Below are 24,368 nucleotides of genomic sequence, written 5' to 3'. Positions count from 1 at the left end.
CATGGAAGTGTGTTTTGTTCCTCATGTCACTTATATGATCTGCCTCTTTTTTTTATTTTTTTTTATTTTGGAACTAAGTTGAAGTGTTTGGTTATATTACTTTAGTTTCACATAGGAATGGAAATATATAAATAGATCTATAGATTATATAATATGCTGCATTTTATAGGGATTGTCTTTAAAAGGGGTAAATGATTCTAATGATGACTTTAAGTCTGTTTTTGTAGAAATGGAAGCTCCGTTCCATGATTATTTTTTTTTTTGATTTTTATTTTTTTTGTTGGGTTTCCTCTCTCACTATACAAACATACTAGTAGGTTAAGTGGCTGCTATGAAATTCACCCGTGTGTGTGTGTGTGTGTGTGTGTGTGTGTGTGTGTGTTTGTACGTTAGGGAGTTTAAATAACCAGTTTATATTGTCCTAATTGCTTTTCTCATTAATCTACTCTGGGGGACACTGATACAATGGGGTTGTATGAGGACACAGGAGTTGGCACTTAAATAGTTAAACTAAACTTACTGCTGACTCCTCCCCTCTGCAACCCCCTACTAGCTTCAGTCTAAATTAAGTGCCCAAGGAGTTGGCCAGTCTGAGCACTGTTCCAGTACTTGCTGTATAGTTTATTTTTATTCTTATCTTCTCTGTTTTAGTCAACTAAGAAACTAAGAGTGCAGGAGCCATGAAGGTGACGAATCAGACTTTCACCTGGGGCGAAGCTTTTGTTCCAGCGATCTCGGCTGTGTTTATTCTGAATGTCAAAAATTAGGAGGTGGAGCAGAAATTTGTTTATTCCGGGGGAGTGGTCACTTCATCCTCAGGTTTTTCAGATGTTTGTTCAGAGATGGTGTCTACCGGATCTGGATTTAATGGTGTCCAGGCACATTTGCCAGGTTCCCAGGTTTTGTTACAGAGCCAGGGATCCTCGGGCGGTAGCAGTGGATGTCTTGATAATGGATTGGAAATTCCACCTGGGATATCTTTTTCCACCAGTTCCCATGATTCAGCGGGTTCTCAAACAGGTTCGTCTGGGAGGCCTTCTAGCAATCCTGGTGGCCCTGAATTGGCTCAGACGAGTTTATTACACCAATGTTCTACAGATGGCAGACGGACCGGGTTGAGCCCTTCCTCGTCATCCCGACCTGCTAAGACAGGGACCTTTTCATCATCAGGATTCACATTGACTGACTTTAATGGTGTGACTGTTGAGGCCGGTATCTCTGGAGGTCTAAGGGCTTCTCCCTTAAAGTAGTACAAACCTTGATGCAAGCGCTCAAACATACTTCGGCACGTATATACCACAGGGTATGGTGTGAACGGCATTCTTCCAGAGCCGACTCTTTCAAATTACCCTGTTTTTTGGCTTTCCTGAAGACTGGTTTGGATGCAGGGCTTCGCTGAAAGTCCAAGTTTCTGCTCTCTCTGTATTCCAACGTAGGCTTGCAGTTCTGCAGGATGTTCGTGCTTTTTTCCAGGAAGTTTTATGGGTTCAGCCACCTTATGTTCCACTTCTGGCTCCCTGGGATTTAAATTTGGTTTTAGAGGTTCTTCAGAAGTTTTTGAGCCTCTGTTCAACTGAATTGAGACTTTTAACATGGAAGGTTGTCTTTTTGCTGGCCATAGCGACTGTGCACAGGTTGTCGGAGCTGGGTGCCTTGTCCTGTAGGGCCCCATATCTAGTTTTTCATGAAGATAGGGCAGTTCTCAGGACTGTTCCTTCTTTCCTGCCCATGGTTGTCAGGTTTCCACATTAATCAGGATATTGTGGTTCCGTCTTTTAGGGATAGTGCATCTTCCTCTGAGTCCTCTTTCCCTGCATCCTTGGATTTTGTTGGGGTCTTACGAGTTTATGTGGATGGAATATCGTCCTCTTTGTTCTGTATGATTCCCAAAAGAGGGGTTGGCCGGCCACCAAGAAAACCAGTGCTCGTTGGATCAAGTCCATGATTAAGAATGCTTATTTGATCTCGCACAGACCTATGCCAGACAGGATCGCTGCTCACTCCACTCGTTCTGTGGGGGCGTCTTTGGCCACGTGCCATGGGGCTTCTGCGGATCAACTGTGTCGGGCGGCCACCTGGTCCTCTGTGCATACCTTCACAAAGTTTTATCCGTTTAATGTGTTTGCGTCGGCTGATGCAGGGTTTGGCCGCTATCCGTGTTCCCTCCCTTAGGGAGCTGCTTTGGTATGTCCCCATTGGAGCAGGGTCCCCTAGATTGGATGAATGAGAGAAAAAAGGATTTATGTACTTACGTTAAGTCTTTCTCTGAATCCATCTGGGGATACTGCGTTCCCTTCCGTTTTGCTCTTCTGCTGTGTGGTCTTGGTTGGTTGCTCTCTTCCTTGGGTCTTTTGTATTACACTGAGGCTATTAGGGGGATGCAGAGGGGAGGAGTCAGCAGCAAGTTTAGTTTAACTATTTCAGTGCCAACTCCTGTGCCCTCGTACAACCCCATTGTAGCAGTGTCCCCCAGATGGATTCAGAGAAAGAGATTTTAACGTAAGAACATCCTCACTTTCTCTCTATATATTTGAGTCATGCACACTTTTTTAAATAAGTGAGATCCATTTTATCATCTAGCCTCACAGGCTAGATGATAAAATGCTATAGATTATTGTACTTAAAGGATATAGTTTGAAATATCTATACCACTGCTTGAGTGTTGGTGGGTGGAGGAATCCTGGTTACTATGACTCTGGATAATAAACTTTTATGCAGTCTCCCACTCCACTCTAAATCAGTGTGCTAGGTCATGTACTATGTATTTAGACAGACCCAAGAGATCGAACAGATTTTCATACGCTAGCTTGCTAAAGTGCTTGGGACTGTCTATGAACTGTTACCAAATTATACAACAGGTGATGTGAAATATGAAATGGGAGAAATTTCAAAGGCTGCATTGACCATGTTGATTTCCCAGACCTACTACAGTGGGCCTGGCCAACCTATGACTGTCCAGGTGTTGTGAAACTACTAGCCGCAGCATGCTTTGCCAGTAGATAGCCAGATGATTTTTGGCAGGACATGCTGGAACTTTTGGTTTAACCTGGAGCCAAGGTTTGGCCAGGCCTGTACTACAGTAAAAAATTGTACTTTGAAGGCAGCCAAGTTTTTGTATGTCACTTGAGCTATAATCCAGGTGTATCGTATTGGTATATATGTATGTTTGGGCCTAATAAAATTAAACCATGCCACTTGTTTGAAAATTTGCATTCGCTTAAAGTTTTTTTTACTGTTACCCTTCTCTAATGTTAAACAGTATAATGCAATGACAAAGCCCTTATTTATGATGATATCTTTATATAATTAATTTACTATATGCAATAAGTAATTGTACATAACTGAAAAGCAAACCGGTTGAGGTTTTATACCAAACTTCTTCAAGCACATCATCCATATTAACTCCTAAGTTACTGCAAGAAATAGACTTATTTTATTGGAAAAATTAAGGCTAAAAACCTTTTAAATGTCAGGCATTGGCAATGGTCTGGAATTTTGTCTACCTGACAGCGTAAACCTTAATCGTTGCAGAGATTTATAATCCACTTTTATCTGCAGTGATAATCCTCCAGGGTTAGACACACGCCATGAGATTGTTTTATTACATTTGAGCTGCCTTGCAGATTTCCTCTGTCTCCTCTTATAAAATCATTACAACATTTAGCAGAACATGTCTGATGATATTGCAGTGTTTGAGCATGTGGAAAGTTTTTAACATTCATCATCATCACCAGTTATTTATATAGCGCCACTGATTCCGCAGCGCTGTACAGAGAACTCATTCACATCAGTCCCTGCCACATTGGAGCTTACAGTCTAAATTCCCTAATATGCACACACACACACAGACAGAGAGAGAGACTAGGGTAAATTTTTTTGATAGCAGCCAATTAACCGAATAGTATATTTTTGGAGTGTGGAAGGAAACCGGAGCACCCAGAGGAAACCCACGCAAACACAGGGAGAACATACAAACTCCACACAGATAAAGCCACGCTGTGAGGCAGAAGTGCTAACCACTTTGCCACCATGCTGCCCAACATTTAGGGTTCATTGAAAAAATATATGAATAACAAAAATCCTGTAATGCATCACTATGTCTAATTTTGTGTAATGCAAATGTTCAAAACCCTTAAGCTGTTCATGTATAGTAATATTCAGTTGTTTTGTTTTATCCCAGTTAAACTCATCATCTCATGGGATGAAATCTCCAGACTGGAGAAGACCTCCACAGTACTTCTCACAGAGAGTATACATGTTTGCTCCCGGGGAGAAGACCATTACTTCTCTATGCTTATGCACATCAATGAGACTTTTCTCTTGATGGAGCAACTTGCCAGCTATGCTATCAGAAGACTTTTCGACAAGGAGAAATTTGAAAATGATCCGATATTGAATGATCCTATGCAAATCACAAAAAGGTAAATGGTGACCTCCGATATATGTATGCTTGGTCCTTTAACTGAAAATCTAACCAACATTTGATTCTCTGTTTCATCCTCATCACCCACCCTCATTTTCTCCTTATCTGCTTCCAACTTCCAAACTTTCACATCCTCATCAATCACCTTAACCCTCATCTTTTCTTCAGTCATGAGTTGAGTATTAAGCATATTGTGACTTCTTATAAAAGATACAAAACATGAGACTCTAGTAGTGCAGGTCATAGGCACAGAGTAAAAGGTTTTCTATACGCTGATCACTTTAATGCCTGAGTGATTATTATTTATTATAAGTATTCTACTGTGTGGAAGCATTTTTAAACATACTTGGCTCACTAGTTATTGCTTCGTAAAGCCAAATAACTATATTCTATCATTTTTTTATGATCCGTTGTCCTTGGGGAGCACTTTTGCATAGTAGTCTAGGACTATAATGTTACTTTACTTTGGCATAGTAAGCAATATGCCTACACATCTTTTGACGATAAATGCAGAATAGTGAGATTTTCTTTGCAGAATGACTTTGCCATTATGTTTTGCTTAAAATTTATAGTAGTCTTTGAGCAGTATTTTGTTGACATCCTAATTCACGCAAACGCCCAAATGTATCATCATTTATTCAATGCTGTGTTGCAATGTAATCTCACATAGCAGGGATACCATGAGTATCTACAGTCTGAGGAGCTTTATTGAATGTTTTCATAGCACATATAGGGGCAGATTCAATTTCCTGAGTTGTTCTTTAGAACAACCCAGGCCGAGCACTATTACCGTTACTACGGTAATTTCAACCCTGATTTTTGCTTTCAGCTCTGAGTCGCACGCAAAAATTAAAATTACAGTAATAACGGTAGTAATACGCGCCCCTTAGTCCAAGTTAATACACTCCTCTGCAATCTAAGGTGATAAATCTGGGCAGCATAGTTCTCAGTGGTTAGCACTTCTTGCTCACTGCGCTGTTGTAATTAGTTTGATGCCTGACCATGGTCTTATCTGTGTGGCGTTTGTATGTTCTCCCCTTGTTTGCTTGGGTTTCCTTCGGATGCTTTGGTTCCCTCCCACTGTGAAATTGGCTGTGCTACATAAATACATGTTGATTATATATCAAATATAATATCCTAAAATGAATGAACACTACTCTTCATTGTCTCAGGAGCTATATCAAACTCAGTATTCTTGCATAACAGTTGATGATGATGAGCTTGTCCTCCTTTTTATTAACATTAAAACCACCGGCCTAATATTGTGTAGGTCCTCCTCGTGCCACCGAAACAGCTCTGACCTGTCGAGGCATGGACTTTCACAAGACTTTTTTGAAGGTGTCCTTGTGGCATCTGACACCAAGATATTGGTAGCGGATTCTGTAGGTCCTGTATGTTGCGAGGTGTGGCCACCATGGCTCAGTCTTCTTTTTCCAACGCATCCCACAGATGCTTGATCGGATTGAGATCTGGGGAATTTGGAGGCCAAGACAACACCTTAAACTTTGTTCAGGAATGGTTTGAGGAACATGACAATCTTTGCAGTGTGGCAGGGCGCTTTATCCTGCTGAAAGAGACCACTGCCATCAGGCAATACTGTTGCCATGAAGAGGTATACTTGATCTGCAACAATGTTTAGGTAGGTGGTATGTGTCAAAGTAACATCCACATGAATCTCAGGACCCAAGGTTTCCCAGCAGAACATTGCTCAGAGCATCACACTGGCTCTGCCGGCCTGCCTTCTTCTCATAGTGCATCCTGGTGCCATCTCTTCCCTAGGTAAACTATCATCGTCCTCATTTATTTATATGGCGCCAGCAGACTCCGTAATGCTTTACAGTTGGGAACAAACAGTAATAAAACAATACTGGGTAATACATACGTAGAGGTAAGAAGGCCCTGCTTGCAAGCTTACAATCTAATGGACAATGGTTTTATACACCAGGGTAAGTGCTACATCATATTGAATATTTGTCCAGCTATAACTATTTACATGCACCCGGACGTTCACGTGATTTTAAAGAAAATGTGATTTATTAGATCAGACTACCTTTCTTCCATTGCTCCATGGTCCAGTTCCTGGTTTCACGTTCCCATTGTAGGCCTTTTTCGGTGGTGGATAAGGGTCAGCATGGGCACTCTGTTGCATATGGGGCTGCTTAGCTATAGACTAGTGAAACTGCAATGCACTGTGTGTTATAACTTGTTTTATGACCCATCCATGACCCTATTGCCAGTTCACTGGTTGCCCTTCCATTGACCACTTTTGGTAGGTACTAACCACTGCATATCGGGAACACCCCCACAAGACCTGCCGTTTTGGAGATGTTCTGATCCAGTCCTTTAGCCAACACAATTTGGCCCTCTTCAAATTCGCTCAGATCCTTATGCTTGCCCATTTTTTATTTATTTATTTTCTGCTCCCAACGCATCCACTTCAAGAATTGGCTGTTCACTTGCTGTCTAATATATCTCATCCCTTGATGGATGCCATGTAATTAACTTTACCTGTCAGTGGTTTTAATGTTATGGCTGATGGGTATATATTAATGCTATTCCTATTCATACTTTTTCCTCACTTGCAGCACTGTGTTCTTGTTCAGTGCTCCCGTAGAACTCCATTTTCCTTGTCCAAATATTAACACTTGGAAACTCTATAGTTCTGTTCAAATTTTACAGAAAGCACAAACTTGAGTGTAAAAGTCCATTAGCTTGCCTTCTTTTTATTGATTATTGGCATTACAATGCATAAGTGTAGCTTCTCACTGCCAATAAGAAACCTTGCACATTTGAAGAGTGAAGAGAGATTGCACAAAAGCACAGTGCGAATCTGGCATGCATCAGGTTCTTTTCATTTTCCCATGAATAGCATATTATAAAGGAATGCTTGTCAACAGGGATTATATAACAAAATATGTTGAATAAAGTGGATTTCCAATCTACTTGTTCAGCAGGTATCTTCTCGGTGACGTTTTTTGGGAGGGCAATGTTTGTTTATCTTGTATCACCCTGGGACAGTACAGAAACTAGAGTCTGTAGAAACTACATTTTTGTTATTATTTTAATGATCTCGCTTTAGTTTAATAGTCCTTTGATAACTGATTACATGAAAACTAGTTAAAAGCAACTGTAGGGCAGTTTTAGGCACATGCAGTGTATCGCCACATGAAAATTTAAATTCTCATGGTTGCCTGTATCACTTACATTTTTATACTTCTGAGTGATGGACAGTTCTTGATCAGACAAGTTTTAATTATTCTTTAGTGTCTTAGCAAGAATGGACAGTGATCCAAATTGTATATTATAGGAATGTCAGAATCAAAATAGGAGAGTCAACCCCACTGTCCTAGAATGTTGTATGAAACCACTAGTACAATAACATTGTCCCTTTTTTGTTTTGTGAGTAATACTGTCTTTAAGACATTTCGGCGTGTGCTCTGGAAAGATGGGTGCAGCACACTCAAAACCTCAAGTTTCACAAAGCAGAATCTCATTAAAGGGCTGCATTTTTATTTGTTAACCACAATAAAATGGGCAATACAGAATCATTTTTCTTGCTTTCAGGTTTTTAACTATTGCTTAGTGTTGTACAGGTTATTCACAAGGTAGGACACATTTATGCCATAAGTAGAACCGGTTAAAAAATTGGGTCATGCTATTTAGGGACCTCTTTGAAATTTGTATATGGGCCAGTTTACAAGCATACAACCAGCTGTGTAGCCAAGATTGTAAATATATTATATATACTGTATATATTGCCAATTGGAAACAATAGCAGTAACCTTGTTTAGCAAAATGTTTTTTTTCTCACTTTTATGGAACTTACACTGTAGTTGATATTGTAGCTTGTATTTTGTATTTTAAGAAGTTAAAGATGAAACCACAATTTTTATTATCTTGGCAAATCAAAAATTGCATGAACTTGAAAGGTTTATCCAACTAAAGCATTTGTCTGGCTCCTTCACTGCTCAAAATCCAGTCTTCAATAGGGTTTTGTGACGGCTTTGAGTGAAGTTGGATTTACAGGTGAATTGTTTTGTCAGGCAGTGCATTATTCAGTCTACGTCACCATGATTAAAGTCCCAGTGTGAATAGCAATTTGTGGTGGGGCTTTAAATCCTGGTGGTTTTAGGCAGTTCATACCAAATTATACAGTTACCTTTTAGCTAATGCAAGCTAAAAAATATATTTTTAGAGCAGATTCTCCACCCTCCAGCTAATTGATCAGTATGGCTCCCATGGCGCTGCGGAAGTTGCACCACCCTGTACCCCAACACAATTCCACTTCTCCTCCTTGTCAAAAGAGGGAATGCATTGTAACTGTCCTATCCGTGCCTATGTTACAAAATGACACTATGTAATTTGAGTAAATGCTTTACAATTATCAACGCACAATTAAGGAAGTCACTGTTGCATCGCAGTGGTCAATTCTCCCAAAGTGCAGGAACTTCCACAGTTCTGTTAGTTTGGGGGAACAGGTACTGTTGGCTAAAAATTCTTGGACTAACTAGAATTTTTCTTTAAACATAACAAGTTAATAAAAGACTGAGATATTCTTTTATGTCTGTAATGGTTATTGTTGTAAATTGATAAACTTACATGCAGTAATTTTTCTCTTCATTAGAGGTCTGGAAAGACGAGCTCACAGCGAACATTTCACTACATACTTCAGACTGCCTAAAGAAGAGACTTTGAAGGAGGTGCATGAGTGTTTCCTGTGGATACCCTTCAGCCATATGAATACACTGGGCAAGATTTGTGTTTCTGAGAACTATATTTGCTTTGCTAGCCATGATGGTAGTCAGTACAGCACAATCATTCCATTGCGAGAGGTAAAGCTACATTACAGCTCACAGCATAAATTTTTAGTTTTTTTCCACACAATGATAGTATAAAGGAAATGAGAAGAAAAATGTTTGAAGCTGCAATTATGAAATGTACTTGGTCTTATTAACTATGTCAGCAGCAAGAGACTTAACATGTTCTTTTTCTGAGCCACATGTGATGAAATCCCCCCTGGAATAGAGCCCTGGGTGTAATCTCTACTAGCGCAGTTGGTACATTTTATATATGTTGCAGTTATGGTATGTGCACATGTGTGTTTTTAGATGTTTTACTGCATAAAAAGCATATTAAAAATTGTAGACTAACATTAATTATATTTTTTGTCTGTCAAAGCATCAATAAAATATAAAAAGGACTGATTACAGAAAAAAATGTGATCACAAGCCCTTTTATCTTAATTTGGCACCATATGTCTAAAATGATAGCCTTTACCTTGCTTAAATTTCTACTGTTATAATCTTCATTACTGTTCTGTACAGTTCATGTGCCTTCCATTTGTAGGTTATTGGAATAGAAAAGTCTGATGCTACTACCAGAGCTGCTACAATCAGTACAAAAGGGAAGAATATATTCCGTTTCACCGATGTTCGAGACTTTGATTCTCTGGTGGCAAGGCTGAGGTCCAGTTGTGCAGTAACAAGTCCCCAGCATACGACTTCTGCTGAGGTAACTTGTCATTCACCCCTTAACCTATATCCGATCTATCAATGCCAAGCAAATCCAGCTAATGGGTGCAACATTTGTACCTGGGTAAACCATCTTGTGCTGGAGGGGGATGGGGCAGTCTAACTCTAAAATATAGTGTAAAAAGAGCTGCCCAGTGTGTATGTGTGTAGCATGCTAGAACTTGCAGTATTTGCCCTGTGTGCAACAAAAGTGTATTTAGTAATCTTGTGATTGTATTTAAAAAGTGACTTTGCTTATTCTACTGTAAGATTTGATTTTGTCCTCTGCATGTCATTATCCTTTAGTCTGAAACTGTATTCATTACAAATAGCTCCATGGTAAATGTGCACGATGTCCAACCTCAGCAGAGCATTCTTTTTAATATCGTAGTGATGTATTACAGACTCGGGACAGACTTTTCAATAGTGAAGTTGTGTGTTACAGTGGCAGTGCTAGAGTTGTGACTCCATAAAAACACAGTTTGCGCTCACTACTATGTTTGCTTTGCCAGCTTTATGTTTGACTATATGTACAATGCCATTCTTATCTTACTAGACTAATAGTGATAACGCAAAACATTTCATGGGCGAACATCCCTTGGTGGGTCCAAAAGGCACTAGTAAAACAGTGAGCACAGAGGCATTAATGACTGTTTTCCACCCTCAAGATGCAGAAAATCTGGATCCAATAATGGTAAGGAAAAGGGAGTTTGACTTAAAATCTCTTATATGACTTAATTGTGTATTGCAGATTTATTATGTAAAACAGAATTTACATTGTTGTATAACTATTTTTTTTTTGTTTTAAAGAAGCACTTCTGCTCCTTCATTAGGTCTGGGGACCACTGCTACCATGGTGTTGTATGAGGGGACCAGGAGTTGGCACTTAAGTAGTTAACCAGTTTAATGTACTGTAAGTGTTGAAAGAACTCCTCCCCACTGCAACCCCTGTAGATCCTCAGTGTTTGTTTTTTGTTTTTTAAGTAAACAAGGAGTTGGACTTATTTTGGGCTTCACTGCAGCTATTTTTATTTTTAAATTATATTTTAATTTACAGGTTTTGATGTGTGCTGCTCCCACTAACGGACACCAACTGTCAGAGAGGTGGGAGCCGGGCGGCCCTCGCTGACAGTACATTGTGGTTTTGAGTGATTACAGCGACCGTTAGGCATGGAGTGTCGCGATCCCAAGAAGGCACCTGCCATCTTCATGGTTAATTCCAAGTCTCCTGCTCATTAGAGGCGGGGGAGTTGGTCAGTATGCTAGCTCCACAAGGATCCAAAGAGGCAGTTAGCAGGCTTAACCACAGAAGCAATTACAAACGGCCAGTGTATTGAGGAGAAAGAAGAACGCCAGGGATGCCTGAAACTGTGGTGTAGGGTTTACCAGGACAGGGCAAGCATCAGTGCTCCCCCTGCCCTAATCCCTCCCAATTTGTGCCTTCCTTGGTGCCATTCAGGAGTCTGTAGCATGAGCTGGCTGAGACACTCTTGAAAGGATCTTTGAGGAGACATTGCTACATATGAAGACTGCTAACAGATGGGCTTCTTTCATCACTTCTTACCTGTACTGACTTTGGCTGTCATCTGGAGGGCTTAGTACCGGATTATTATTGCATATTATCTGTCAATAGATATTTTATGTTTTTAATTTTTTCTGCACATAGCTTCACTATTGTCGGGGTAACACCTGGTATATTGTATACACTACAATTGCCTTTCGAATTACTGATTTTTGCTGACAGTGAGAGACAAGCTCTGTATATTTCTTACTCATACTTTTGTGCTCTTGTGTGAATTTGTCTGTTATCCTGCTTCTATTCGGTATATTGAGTTGCAGGTTTTTCTCTGTGCTGCAATAGGGTTTCACCCATATCAATGTCCGACAAAGGCAAGGCGCCTGGAGTTAAATATTTTACCTGTGCAAAATGTAAGACCAAACTCCCCAGTGGACAGCAGGACCGAATTGAGGTCCGCTCATCTTCTAGCACTCTCTGACTCCGATGGGTCTTCTGAGGAAGGAAGAGAAGTGTTTAAGGACTCGGAATGTGGATTTGCAGGAATCTTCCTGGGGTCAGGGAGTGAAGGATTTGGTCCTAGAGGTCCGTTAGGACTTATTAAACTAAAGCTCCTAATCCCGGTCTATTCAGGTGGAAGAAAAAAACGGGTAGTCTGCTTTTCTCCTTCCGCTGAGCTTACTGACCTTGAGGAGTCAGCATGGAAACAGCCGGATAGGAAATTTGTGATACCATGGCAGTTTCCTAGCCTCTATTCTTTACAGGTGGCTGAGATGAACTTTTGGGAACAGGTTCCTAGGGTGGATCCATTCTTGGTAGGATTGGCTCGTCATACCACTTTCCCTGTATCTGGCTTGGCTGATCTTAAAGATGGCAAGAACTGTAAGGTAGAGAGCTTCTTTTAGTTCATTTACTTGGTGGCAGACACTTCGATTAGGCCCATGTAATCTTCCGCTTGGGTGGCTAGAGTGATGGAGACCTGGTCAGACCAGCTTGCTGGCAGTCTGCAGGAGTTTGACGCTCTTCCCCTGACACTGCAACTGGCCATTAGGCAGCGCAGAATGCAGCCTCAATTTCTTCCTCCGTCTCAGCATCCGCTGTTGCAGCCAGGAGGACTCTGTGGTTGTATTCCTGGAACGTTGATTCGGAGTCATAGAAATCCAGAGATTCCAAGGGCTTCTTTGACTCGGCTTGGGAGGTAAGATCACCTTCCTCCCTGTTAATGTTCCCAAACCATGTGGACCTCGATTTTGATCCTTTCGTCAGCCCTTTTGTGGTGGCTTTACCACCCAGGGCCAGTCCTCCAGAGGTAAGCGCCTTGCTTCCAAAGGTCACTCTCGGAGTCCAGGGTCTAAAAACCCTGACACGGTTCCTCCCCAGCTGCGGGAGTAGGGGACTTCCTACTGGTTTTCTGGAACCAATGGGCTGCTTCCTCTTAAGATCGGTAGATCATGGGATTATGCAGCGGGGATACATGATAGACATCCAGGGATGACGCCCTCCACCACGCTTTCGCACATCAGAGTGAAAATATCAGCGATGCTCCAGACGATTAGTTTTTTGTTTTTGTTTTCTGTCTCCCTCTGCTGTTATCTGCCAGGTTTATATTCAAAACTGTTTCTGGTTCCCAAACCGAACAGCTCATTTTGCCTCATCTTTAACCTGAAGGCCTCAAATATTAATCTCTAGGTGGACAAGTTTTGCATAGAATCCTTGAGGTCAGTGATCAACTGATTGGAACCCAATGGGTTCCAGGCGTCCATCTATGTTCGCACTGCTTATCTCTATGTGCCTATACGTTGGGGTCATCAGTACACCTCAGATTTGCGATGGGGGACTCCCATTTTCAATTCAGGGTGCTTCCATTCAGCCTTTCCACAGGTCTTTACAAAGATCATGGCGGTCGTGGCCACACTCTTCTATTCCTTGGGTGTATGCATCGTCCCCTATCTGGACGATTTGTTCATAAAAAATGGACTCTGATTAGAATCTTTTGGCTCCATCTTTCTTCTACCAGAAAAGTGCTAGAACAGCACGGCTGGTTCCTGAACTTCTCTGAAAGTCCCAGTTGGTTCCCTGTCAGCGGATGGTGTTCCTTGGCCTTATCTTGGACACCAGGATGCAGAAGGTCTGTCTTCCAGACAGTAAGGTGCGCTATCTTCAGGCCACGATGAGTCGGGTCTTGGACGAAAGTCGCCTTTCAATCCTCCTCTGTATGAAGCTGATGTGTAAGATGGGCTCCATCTTCGAGCGGTTCCTGTGCAGTCTGTCCTGTTCTCGGAAGTTTCAGTGGGATTCTTGTCCATCTCCAACTGGCATCTCAGATGTTTTGGATGTCTCCCAAGATCTGTCTCTCCCTCCCTCCTAGCACTTCAATGGGCTCAGTTGCTCCTTGAAGGCGCTCCCCTCCGCCTTGAGATGGATAACGCCACGACTGTATTTATCCCGGGTGTGAAAAATTGGGATGCAGGCTACCTCAGCAGAGACGCAGTGCTCCCAGGGGAGAGTTTTCTGCATCCAGAGGTGTTCCATTGGTTGGTCAGAAAGTGGACCTCATGGCGTCTCGCCACTGCCATCAGGTGTTCAGTTCCAGGACCCCCTTGGCGTCCACAGTGGATGACTTTACCATGCCGTGGGGTATCTGTCCCCCTTCCACAATCCCAATGCTTTTTCAGGTTCTACGTCTGGTCAAGCAGGGGGTTTCCAGTGATCCTAATTGTTCCTGACTGGCCAGGTTGGGTGTAGTATGCAGACATAGTGCGCTTGCCAGTGGATCAAGGGTGTCTGCCTCCTTTTGATGATCTCCTGCTATACAGGGTCCAGGGGTCGTGCTCCCGGCCTTCCTGGAGTCGGCTGTCTCTTCTGGACAAGGCTCCTTAACTTTGTTGGATGTTGTCCATGCTCTACGGATTTGCGTGGATAGAACATCCACTGTGCGGCAGACTGATTCGCTTTTTGTTTTGTACAAGGCTCACGAGGGGTTGGCCGGCTACAAAACAAACAATCGCCAGGTGGATAAAGTCAACCATCAGGCAGGCTTTTTAGTTCCGATCGAACTGTTCTTGGTCGTGTCGTCTTGCATTCCACCCACTCTTTGATGACCTCTTGGGCTGTGCGCAACGGGGGGCTTCGTCGGATCCGTTCTGTCGGGCGGCCACCTAGTCTTTAAACACTTTTGCCTCTTTTTAATGTTTTTGTCTCCTGACACGAGTTATGGCTGCAAGGTTTTGCGTGCAGGTTTGAGAGAGCGTTCCATCCTTTAGGGGGCTGCTTTAGAATGTCCCCATTGTAGCAGTGTTCCCCAGATTAGATGACAGAGAAAAGAGGATTTTTATACTTGCTATAAATCTGTTTCTCTGATTCCGTCTGGGGGGCACTGCGTTCCCTGTCTTTCCACTCTTCTGCCGTTTTGCTGGTTGCATGTTTCTGGTCACCTTCTTTGGGGGGGGGTGTTCAGTTACTCTGAGGAGCTACAGGGGTTCCAGAGTGGAGGAGTTCTGTCAGCAGTGACATTAAACTTTTAGTTAACTATTTATGTGCCAACTCCTGGTACCCTCATACAACCCCATTATATCAGTGTCCCCAGATGGAATCAGAGAAACGGCTTTATTAAGTGTAAAAATCCTCTTGTTTGTTTGTAGCCACATGTGCGTCCATTCACTCAGCCCTTTAGTCTTATGCCTTATTGTTATACATAGTTATCTATTATCCGTATAATATATGGTACATGGTTCATTATACCATTTACAGCCTACTGTGCTCATAAGAAATGTTAGTTTTGCCAAGTTAAGTGTGCACCGGATTAAATAATGTAAAATATTTTTACAGTTGAAAGAGAAAATGAAGGAGCAGTCTTGGAATATCCTGTTCACAGAATGTGGCCGTGGAGTTAGCATGTTTCGTACGAAAAGAACTCGGAATTTAGTAGTTAAGGGCATTCCAGAGACATTAAGAGGAGAACTCTGGTTACTTTTCTCAGGTAAAATATTACATCACCCCCCCCCCCCCCTGCCTCACCTCAGAGCAAGAGCCTTCTTACAACAGAAGGTATTTACAGTCCCAACTAAGTAATCACAACCACTGAGCCAAAGATTGAAGTTCGACCTCATTGTAGCAATTGTTGGTAGACATACAAATAGCTCCCTGTTTGCATATTTCTGCACACAATTCATATGTGAAATATTATCATGTATATTTGTTCAGAGCACAAAATGACTGTCTCCATTGTATGTAGGCAACAATTTACTTTTGTGTTTGAACAATATATTATCAAAATGTTTTGTCAGGTGCTGTTAACGACATGGCATCTAATCCAGGCTACTACACTGAACTTGTGGAACAGTCTCTTGGGACTTGCACATTGGCTACTGATGAGATTGAACGAGATTTGCGCAGATCATTACCAGAGCATCCTGCGTTTCAGAGTGACACTGGCATCTCGGCATTGAGGAGAGTGCTGACTGCATATGCTTATAGGAACCCCAAAATTGGATATTGTCAGGTTAGCACATTTCACATTATTCTTATATAGATTACATAATTATTACAAACACCCATGCATATCAAAGTATATGCTATGTTTTGTCACTCATTTTGTTTGAATTTTACTTGCACTTAAACAGGATATTCTGCTGAGTGCATGTCAACAGATGCTTGAATTTTCTGTTTGACATGTGCTGTATTGGACAGACTGTTTATAAAGTGGAGGCAGGAGGTGATTACTTTGAAGTGTGTCTGTATGGTGTTATGAGTCAATGATATGGTGGCCTAATAGATAAATAAGACTATTGATTTGAAGGTCAACTGTTGAATAGTGGTTGTGGGATCCATGCATAAATGCTGTTTGTGAAGTAAGTGTTGGTTCTATCCACATAGTATAAAAGATGATGATGAATCAAGTTTAAAAATAAAATGTACAAAATTCTGCCAATAACCCTTTCATTCATTGTAGTTTCCAGAGAAGTTCCAACATGTGGAGAAAAGATGTTGTAGAATACTACTAACAGGCTACATCCTATGTTTTTACAACTGATTTTAGAGTTGCTGGAGAACTGAATGGGGAAAACAGGATTTTTACCCTAGTGTTAAATCCTTTTTTTTTCTCTGAGTCCATTTGGGAACTGTGTAAATCTTTGGGTATAGAGGCTCAGCCAGGAGTGCAGGCTTTACCATTTCTACACTGTCTGTAATTCCTCCCCCTCTATACTCTTCTGGGAGTCAGGTAATTTACGAACCAAGTCTCACAGGACAGACGAGAAGGAACAAACAAAGGGGAGGAAAACAGCAGAACCTTACAAAAAAGGAGAACTCAAGCATAACAAGGTGGGAGCCAAGTCTCCCCCAATGGACTTTGAGAAAAGGATTTAACATGCATGTAAAAATTATGGGTACAATTAGGGGACACTGGAGACCTTGTCCAAAATCTGCCACTAAGGGATGCAAACACATTAAACTTATAAACTTGGTATACATGGGGACAGAAGACTAGGGAGGATAGAGAGACTGCAGTCTGGATTAGCTCTGGAAACTATAGTCAGGTCTAGCCCATGTTCCGCTTAGTGGGTATTCCAAGTGATCAGATGAGGGAAAGGAAACCATCTGTTTTTTGTTTTTTTGGGGGTTTTTTTTCTTGACCACTGAACTTTCTGGAATCTCCTTAATCTCTTTTGTCTGCCTCATTGCTTGCAATAAATCATCCACTCCTTACTACTTGTAGGAAATCTCTGAGTCAGAGCCTTCTGCCACTCCCCCTTCCTCCTGGGAAGAGAAATCTGAATTGGGCCCTGCCAGAATTGGATGTTTCTGTGGTCCAGACATGGTGATGGATGTCTGATCCTCCTCAAGGAAGAGAATACTTGTAGTATACCATGCACTACCTTAGCCAGGCCCTGAGCCCAGGCCAACACATCAGGCGCTGAAAGGACAGAATCCCTTAGGTCCTGAAGGGAGGCTCTGGGGGGAAGGGGGGGGGGGGGGAGAAGTTGCGCTCCCTGAGGGTGCCATAGGAGGGCCAAAGGAGTTGGCATTGCTACTCTGTTCCATATTGCGTCCAGTGAACTGTGTCTGCTCTGAAATGACAGTTTAGCTTTGCCTTCTCTGTAGGAGGACTCGCTGGCAAGTGTGACCACTGATCCTTCTCACATGACACACAAAGGCTATCTGCACCAAACTTGACACAAGGCAATTTGGATTAACATCTGGAGCTGGCAGAAACTTTTGTCACTATGCCACATCCAGGCTTAGCCCTGGATGAACATCCCTTTCCAGACATAATAGAAAATGGGAGAAGAATTGTGAGGAAAGAAGCTGTTGCACAATCCAGGAGGATATGGAGCTGCAAGGCACAGGCCACAGGATAAGAAAAGCCCAGAGAAAACTGCTGCAGGGAATTTAGTGGTGAGGTACTGGTCAAGAAGGCAGATGGTGAGAAGAATGAGCTGCTTATTCAGGCTCCCAAAATGACTGCTGTCTCTTCTGGTGGGCTTGCCTAGAGTGGAGGTGCTGAATGGATCCTGCCTCTTCCCCAGCACCTAGGAATGGCTGCTATTCAAAGGCTGAGCCTCTGTACCCAAGGTCTCCAGTGTTCCCCCAATTGGATGATAAATAAAATTAGGGGAATTTGAGAAATGAAAAGGTAGGTGGGGGCCGAGGACAGTGCTTGTGTTCCAAAACTTCCCGGTCGTTCCAGTTGACTCCATTCTATGTAGGACTTTCTGTAACCCCCTTAGATAACCTATGGCTCTGCAGCTGTTGTGGAGAAAAAATCCCCAGCATGACCTACCAACCAGGGACTGTGAGTTGTAGTTCAACATAAAAAAGTGCAAAGGCACAGACTGACTAAACTAGTTGTGGAGGAACTTTAAGTCTTCTGCTTCATTAGAAGTTGGGTGCTAGGAGTTTTGGGTTTTGGTACTCTTCAGATGTAAGATCATTCTACTTCTGGTAAGGATTGAGTGGGGATGTAATTATAAAGAAGAAAAAAAGTAAGTGATTTTAATGGATGGAGTCTACTGTAATCTCCAAACTGGCACATGCCATATTATCAAACTGACGGGTGCTTGCTACCTATTACTGATTACCCCCTGATTAGGGGTACATTTTTATAAGCTTCATAATGGAGGGGTTGATGTGGTACAAGTATTTCATTGTAGATTTCCATGTATATGTTAAACAACATTTTCCTGGTCCACAAATGTAACATTTGAGGTCTATTTGACTGTAGAGCACCAGTTAGATGATTTTGCTTTAAATAGTAGGGGTATGTATGAAAGGGGAAGTAAATAAGTAATGTTGCTTTTGACTTTCCACCTACATAGTGTCTACCAATATTTAGGTGACCATTATTGTGGACACCTACTGACTCTGTAATACATGTGTACTTTTCCATGTCTGTAGACAGTAGGTATATGCCCTATGCACATGTAGCAGAAAGACATAGGATCTATTATCATAATTTCAATAGTGGTTAATGCAGCACTTACACTAAGCCTGCAGCAGGGGCACCTAACAGCAGCTCGTTCTGTGTAGACTAAATGTCACTTGTTATAGTACTTCTTTCACTGACATTTTATTCAAGTTTAGTTGTTGACGTTCTTTTATGCTTCAACTTTGATACAGAAAAGTACAACAGGAGCATTCTGATATATTAGATACATTTTTTATGAGTAGTCTGTATTGTGCTTTAATTCATTCAGCTTTTAGATAAGGTTGTCTTCTGAGCAAATCCAATTTTGCATTATTGTTTTAGTTAGCTGATGGTTGTCACCAGGAATATGACCATTCATTACTTCTGTCCTCCCATGTGTTTTCACAGGCAATGAATATTCTGACTTCTGTCCTGCTCCTTTATGCCAAAGAGGAGGAGGCATTTTGGCTGCTAGTGGCTGTGTGTGAAAGAATGCTGCCCGATTACTTCAACCGAAGAATTATTGGTAATTATTGCTTTTTACCACTTCAAAAGTGTGTGTGATTGATGTGTCGCATCTATTTTCTAACAGATTTACCTTTTGGTTTAGAGGATAGCTTTTTCCAGATAGAAACAGTTACTAATGTTCAATCCATTGTGTTCCAGGTGCTTTGGTAGATCAGGCAGTATTTGAAGAGCTTATCAAGGATTATTTGCCCCAGCTGACGGATCACATGGTTGACATGACCTTTTTCTCTTCGGTGTCTCTTTCGTGGTTTCTCACCCTCTTTATCAGTGTCTTGCCTATTGAAAGTGCTGTCAGTGTTGTGGATTGTTTTTTCTATGATGGGATCAAGGCCATACTCCAACTGGGACTGACTGTGCTACACTTTAACATTGAAAAACTGCTGGCTTGCAAAGATGATGCTGAGGCTGTCACTATTCTTAATCGGTATGAAAGACACATAAGCAAAATGTACCTCTGTACGAGTGTTTTGTACAACCCAATTTTACGTAACCTAAGGGGCAGTGTCTCGTCTGGTTCCACTGTTGGTCTACAAAGTGACTTGCTTTAGTGACAAAAGAATAGAGATTTGTGTGAAGAAGGTCTAGATCTCAGCAAGGAGGCAGTTGGCTATCGTGAGTAACGTCCCCTTCATCATTTACCCCTCCCATGCTCCGTTCCACATATATGCCAAGGGCCATATCCACAAATAGGAGCTACTTTAGGTGTCATGAAGTATGGCTATATATAATATGAAAATGTTTTCTTGCTTAACTTCATACATCTATTTATATGTCTTACACTTTATATAAGACTTTGACATATGGAAGTCACTCTGTATTGCAGAGAGAAGCTGTGTAATCAGTGCTTAGTTGTGTGTTTATATTATGGATGTGCCAAATACATAGTTAATAAAACATTTTGATGAATACCAAATTTAAGCCTTGATTTATCAAACTCTACAGGAGGAGACCTACATGCAATGGAAGTTTATCTCCTGGTACTGATAAATGTCCAGTACACTAAAATCAGAAGTCGGCCAAACCTAATTCTTGCTTAAACCTTTAAGATTCGGCACATCCCTACTTTTTTCACACAGTGTACATCTAAAATGTAATGTGTATAGTAATGATTTGACAGCATTCTGTTATCTGCAGGTTTTTTGATAATGTCATTAATAAAGACAGCCCACTACCTTCAAGTGTACAGCAAGGGTCTACCATCTCTGAGAGGAAAGGAAACTGCACCAAAGTGGATATCTCAGAACTTATCAGGGAGTCAAATGAGGTATGATCTGTTTGGTTAGGAATTGGTTTCTTGTGTCCAACTTAATGCTGCAGCACCAGTCAACTTGCTGCAGAAATTAATCCAAAGCTGCCCTCATGCAACGTTTTAATGAATTTTAATGAGGAATATTTTAAAAAGCTTTTACCGAATGTTTTCTGCTAAACAGAATGTTATAGATATGAAATACTTGATATTTTGACCATGCCAATAAATAGATTGTATGTGTGCAGATTAAATGATAGAATTGTTTTCAGTGATCATACCATTCAAACTTTTTTACATTTTTGCCTGTTCCTTTAGCTTAGATTGCATTGTTTTATATTGGTCACACTTCCTTTATTGTTTCCATAAATTACCTTTACACAGTTCATGCAATGCCATAAAATTAGCGGGGTGATACCAGATTGTCAAGTATTGGGGTCAGTGGAAAAGTCAGACTATGTTGACTCTGCCTACCAAGGAGAATCTCTTCGGAAGCCATTCTCTCAGATTTTTGTGAATGTTTGCACTTATGGGTAGAAAATTGTCCATGTAAGTCTTAAATGTGTCTCCATTTATAATCACACCTAAGTATTTAAGCTGGGTGGGGTGCCAGACAAACGGGAACACAGGCTTCAGGCCTTCAACTATATGTGGAGGTGCTGACATGTTAAGGGCCACAGATTTTGTATAATTTATTTTAAAGTTGGAGAGGTCTCCAAAGACCCGGAATTTGAACATCAGGTTCGGAATAGTTTGTGAAGATAGCTAGAGGGTTATCTGCAAAGTGCAAGTATAAATTCTTTGTTCCTTACCCACAATCTAGAGATGTTTTGGGTTTGCTCTGATGGACCGTGCCAGAGCTTCCATTCACAAAATGAAGATCATTGGGGACAGGGGACAGCCTTGTCTCGTTCCGTTTGTGAGCCCAACAGAGTCTGAGAGGCCTCCGTTAACCTTAATTTTAGCTTTCTGGTATGAGTACAAAGTTTGAATCTGCTCTAATCCCAACGGGCCTAAACCCAGGAGGTTAAGTATGCCCAACATCAAGTCCCAATCCACTCTATCGAACGCTTTTTCAGCCTCAGTGGAAAACAGCATTGTTGGAGTGTTAGTGGATGATGTATATGAAATCAGGTCTTGTGGTATTGTCACGAGCCTCGCGGCCTGGAACAAAACCTACCTGATCAGAGTGGATCGCTTTAGGCAGGAGCAACTTGAGCCTATTGGGTATAAGTTTATAATTTTATATCCACATTAAGTAGTGAGATGGGCCTATAGCTTGCACATCCACTACAAGAACTGACTGTTTACTAGCTGCCTAATATATCCCACCCCTTGATAGTTGCCATTGTAATGAGATAATCAATGCTATTCACTTCACTAGTCAGTGCTTTTAATGTGGTGTAGCTGATCGGTGGGTATGAATGTATGTATGTAGATATGGATGTAGATAGATATAGTCAAATGCAGGCTTTATTTTCCATTTTCCCACTAACCATGTTTGGGGTTTTTTCTATTACACTTGCTCAGTTGCGAAGAAACGAGTATCAATCTGGATTTGTGTGGATTACCCTACAATTTGTTTTTTATTTTTTTGTTTATTTCATTTTTTAGTTGGTGAAAGGAGCAAGGTCAGTTTAACAGTTGTAGAAAGCTTTCTAAATCAAGAGCACTGAGATGACCTTATTGCACACCACTCATGCAAGAGTTCACAACTAATGTCTCCAATGTCTGTCTGCTAAACCAACCATTCCGGTGTCTGCTTGATTGAGGGTGGGGAAGCTGTTTCAAGTCTAGTAGCGCCATCCAGCTATTTCAAATTCTCCACTGTTTAGACAGCTTTAAATTTGTGCACACATTTGTGCATTAGCATTGTGTTTATAAATAATAGAGAACTCCTTTAAGATATGTCATATATCACGCCACAAGTTATTGAAGTCATCTGCATTTTGTGTGGCAGTGTAACTGCTTTCACACAGCAAGTGAAACGTTTTGTGGTGGTGACTTGATTTATTCCCCGATGCAGTGTAATCTGACCATATAAAACATGTTCATAATGTTAAAGTAATTCTATCGTTTTCAAATAAGCATTGCCCAATCAATTGTATGTGTTTCCAAAGCACAAAGTGATTTATTTTAGCAGATGTAAAAAGTTAACAGTTCAATACATTATTAAATAATACAGTACAGTACAGCACAGCCAATACCGAAAGATACATGCATACATACCGCTGCAATCGCTGCGCTTCCATGGGTCCCAATGGAACAGTATATCTGTTAGATAACTGTGGTCAGAGTAGACTGGCTGGCAGCGCAGCTGTGATCATATATATTCATTCAGTGTTACAGAGAACAATGCAAATGACGTAGCTTGCTTCTATAGGTCCAGACAAAGGGTGTCTCCAGGGCAAACAGGTCATAGGCTGATTCAATCTAAGGAATCCAAAGGTGGGGGTCGTCCCTCTAGGGGGTCTGCTCCTTTCATGGCCAGCATCATACAAAGGTTTATTCCCTAATATCAATAACTAAAGTATGCAATGTGCGATCTCTTCGCCGACTGCACCGGACAGCTGCTGATGAATAGGGTTTCAGTATGATACCAGACATGCCACCTTTCCCACAACCTGAACCATATATAGCACTGAAGTGCACATATAATCTTATTATATAAACTAATAATAAACCAAATGCTATCTGCTCATAAATTACAGTGTAAGGGAACCAATATGAATTATATAAATAACTAAATATTGTAAAGCGAGTGTGTGCGTGCGTATTTTACCGTGCGATCGCACCACGCGCTGTTAGGTGACGTACGGATCTGTGTTACGTGGCGTACGCATCGCAATCGCACGGCAACACAATATTAACCAATATACTTTCGTTCATCTAATTATACGACTTCGACAATAATGCAACAAAATATGAATACAACTTAATTGACTACCATGTCTGTATTTCAAATAAATTGATGTTGTTTTTCTTGTTACAGAGATTTGGAGCCATTCGCTATGAAGATGTGGAAAGCATGCGCACAAGAAACCGTTTGTATGTCATTCAGACTTTAGAAATGACAACTAGGCAAAACGTGGTATGTACTAAACTACTGAAAATGTCAATGACAATGAAAACCATTCCTGCATTCTGTTTCCATTGCCTTTAGAAAATTAAGTACAGTATAAACACAAAAAAATATCTTGTTTTCTAGAGTGAAAGAAAGTAGCAGTGTTTACTCACCACTGCTCCTCCCTACTCTGCCTGCAGTTTTCTCATGTTCTCTTATGTCATAATATGATTAGCAGTCAGTCTTTGAGACAATTGGCATGTACTGGCAAAGCTTTCATTAGTAATACTTTCTGTGCCATTGACTTAATTTCTACACTGGGGCCTACCACACAATTAGTAGGCCATTATAAAATGCTTGGAACCTGCTCTCGAAGCATTCTATGATTCTTAGATCTTCAGTGATGAGAGATGCTTGTAAACAGCAATCAGTTGTTCTAATGACATGTAGGAAAAGCAATCTGAGGTCAGTATCCCTATGCGTCATAATAATATCCTAGTGACAGGCAGGATATACCAATGATCATCTGTGTTTCCTGCATGAAGTAGATGATTTACATGGTTTCTGCTATAGTACTCCTAGGGGTAAATTTATTAAGCTGCGAGTTTCCGTCAGGTTTCAAAAGTAGAGATGTTGCCTATAGCAACCAATCAGATTCTAGCGATCATTTTGTAGA

General features: G+C 41.2%; 1 protein-coding gene across 1 annotated transcript in view; it reads left to right on the top strand.

The window, feature by feature from the left end:
* Nucleotides 1-24,368, top strand: part of TBC1D8B (TBC1 domain family member 8B) — a 46,550-nt gene that overhangs the window by 10,711 nt on the left and 11,471 nt on the right. Inside the window, exons 5-14 of the mRNA XM_075184265.1 lie at nt 4,181-4,421; nt 9,048-9,255; nt 9,770-9,934; nt 10,490-10,627; nt 15,278-15,428; nt 15,736-15,950; nt 19,263-19,380; nt 19,521-19,806; nt 20,517-20,646; nt 23,621-23,719. Coding sequence (XP_075040366.1) covers nt 4,181-4,421; nt 9,048-9,255; nt 9,770-9,934; nt 10,490-10,627; nt 15,278-15,428; nt 15,736-15,950; nt 19,263-19,380; nt 19,521-19,806; nt 20,517-20,646; nt 23,621-23,719 — 1,751 coding nt within the window. The remainder of the gene's footprint in view (nt 1-4,180; nt 4,422-9,047; nt 9,256-9,769; nt 9,935-10,489; nt 10,628-15,277; nt 15,429-15,735; nt 15,951-19,262; nt 19,381-19,520; nt 19,807-20,516; nt 20,647-23,620; nt 23,720-24,368) is intronic.

This window comes from Mixophyes fleayi, chromosome 9, assembly GCF_038048845.1.
Source record: "Mixophyes fleayi isolate aMixFle1 chromosome 9, aMixFle1.hap1, whole genome shotgun sequence".
Lineage (NCBI taxonomy): Eukaryota > Metazoa > Chordata > Amphibia > Anura > Limnodynastidae > Mixophyes > Mixophyes fleayi.
Note: the sequence above shows the minus strand (reverse complement) of the source record. Positions and strands in the feature narration are given on the sequence as shown.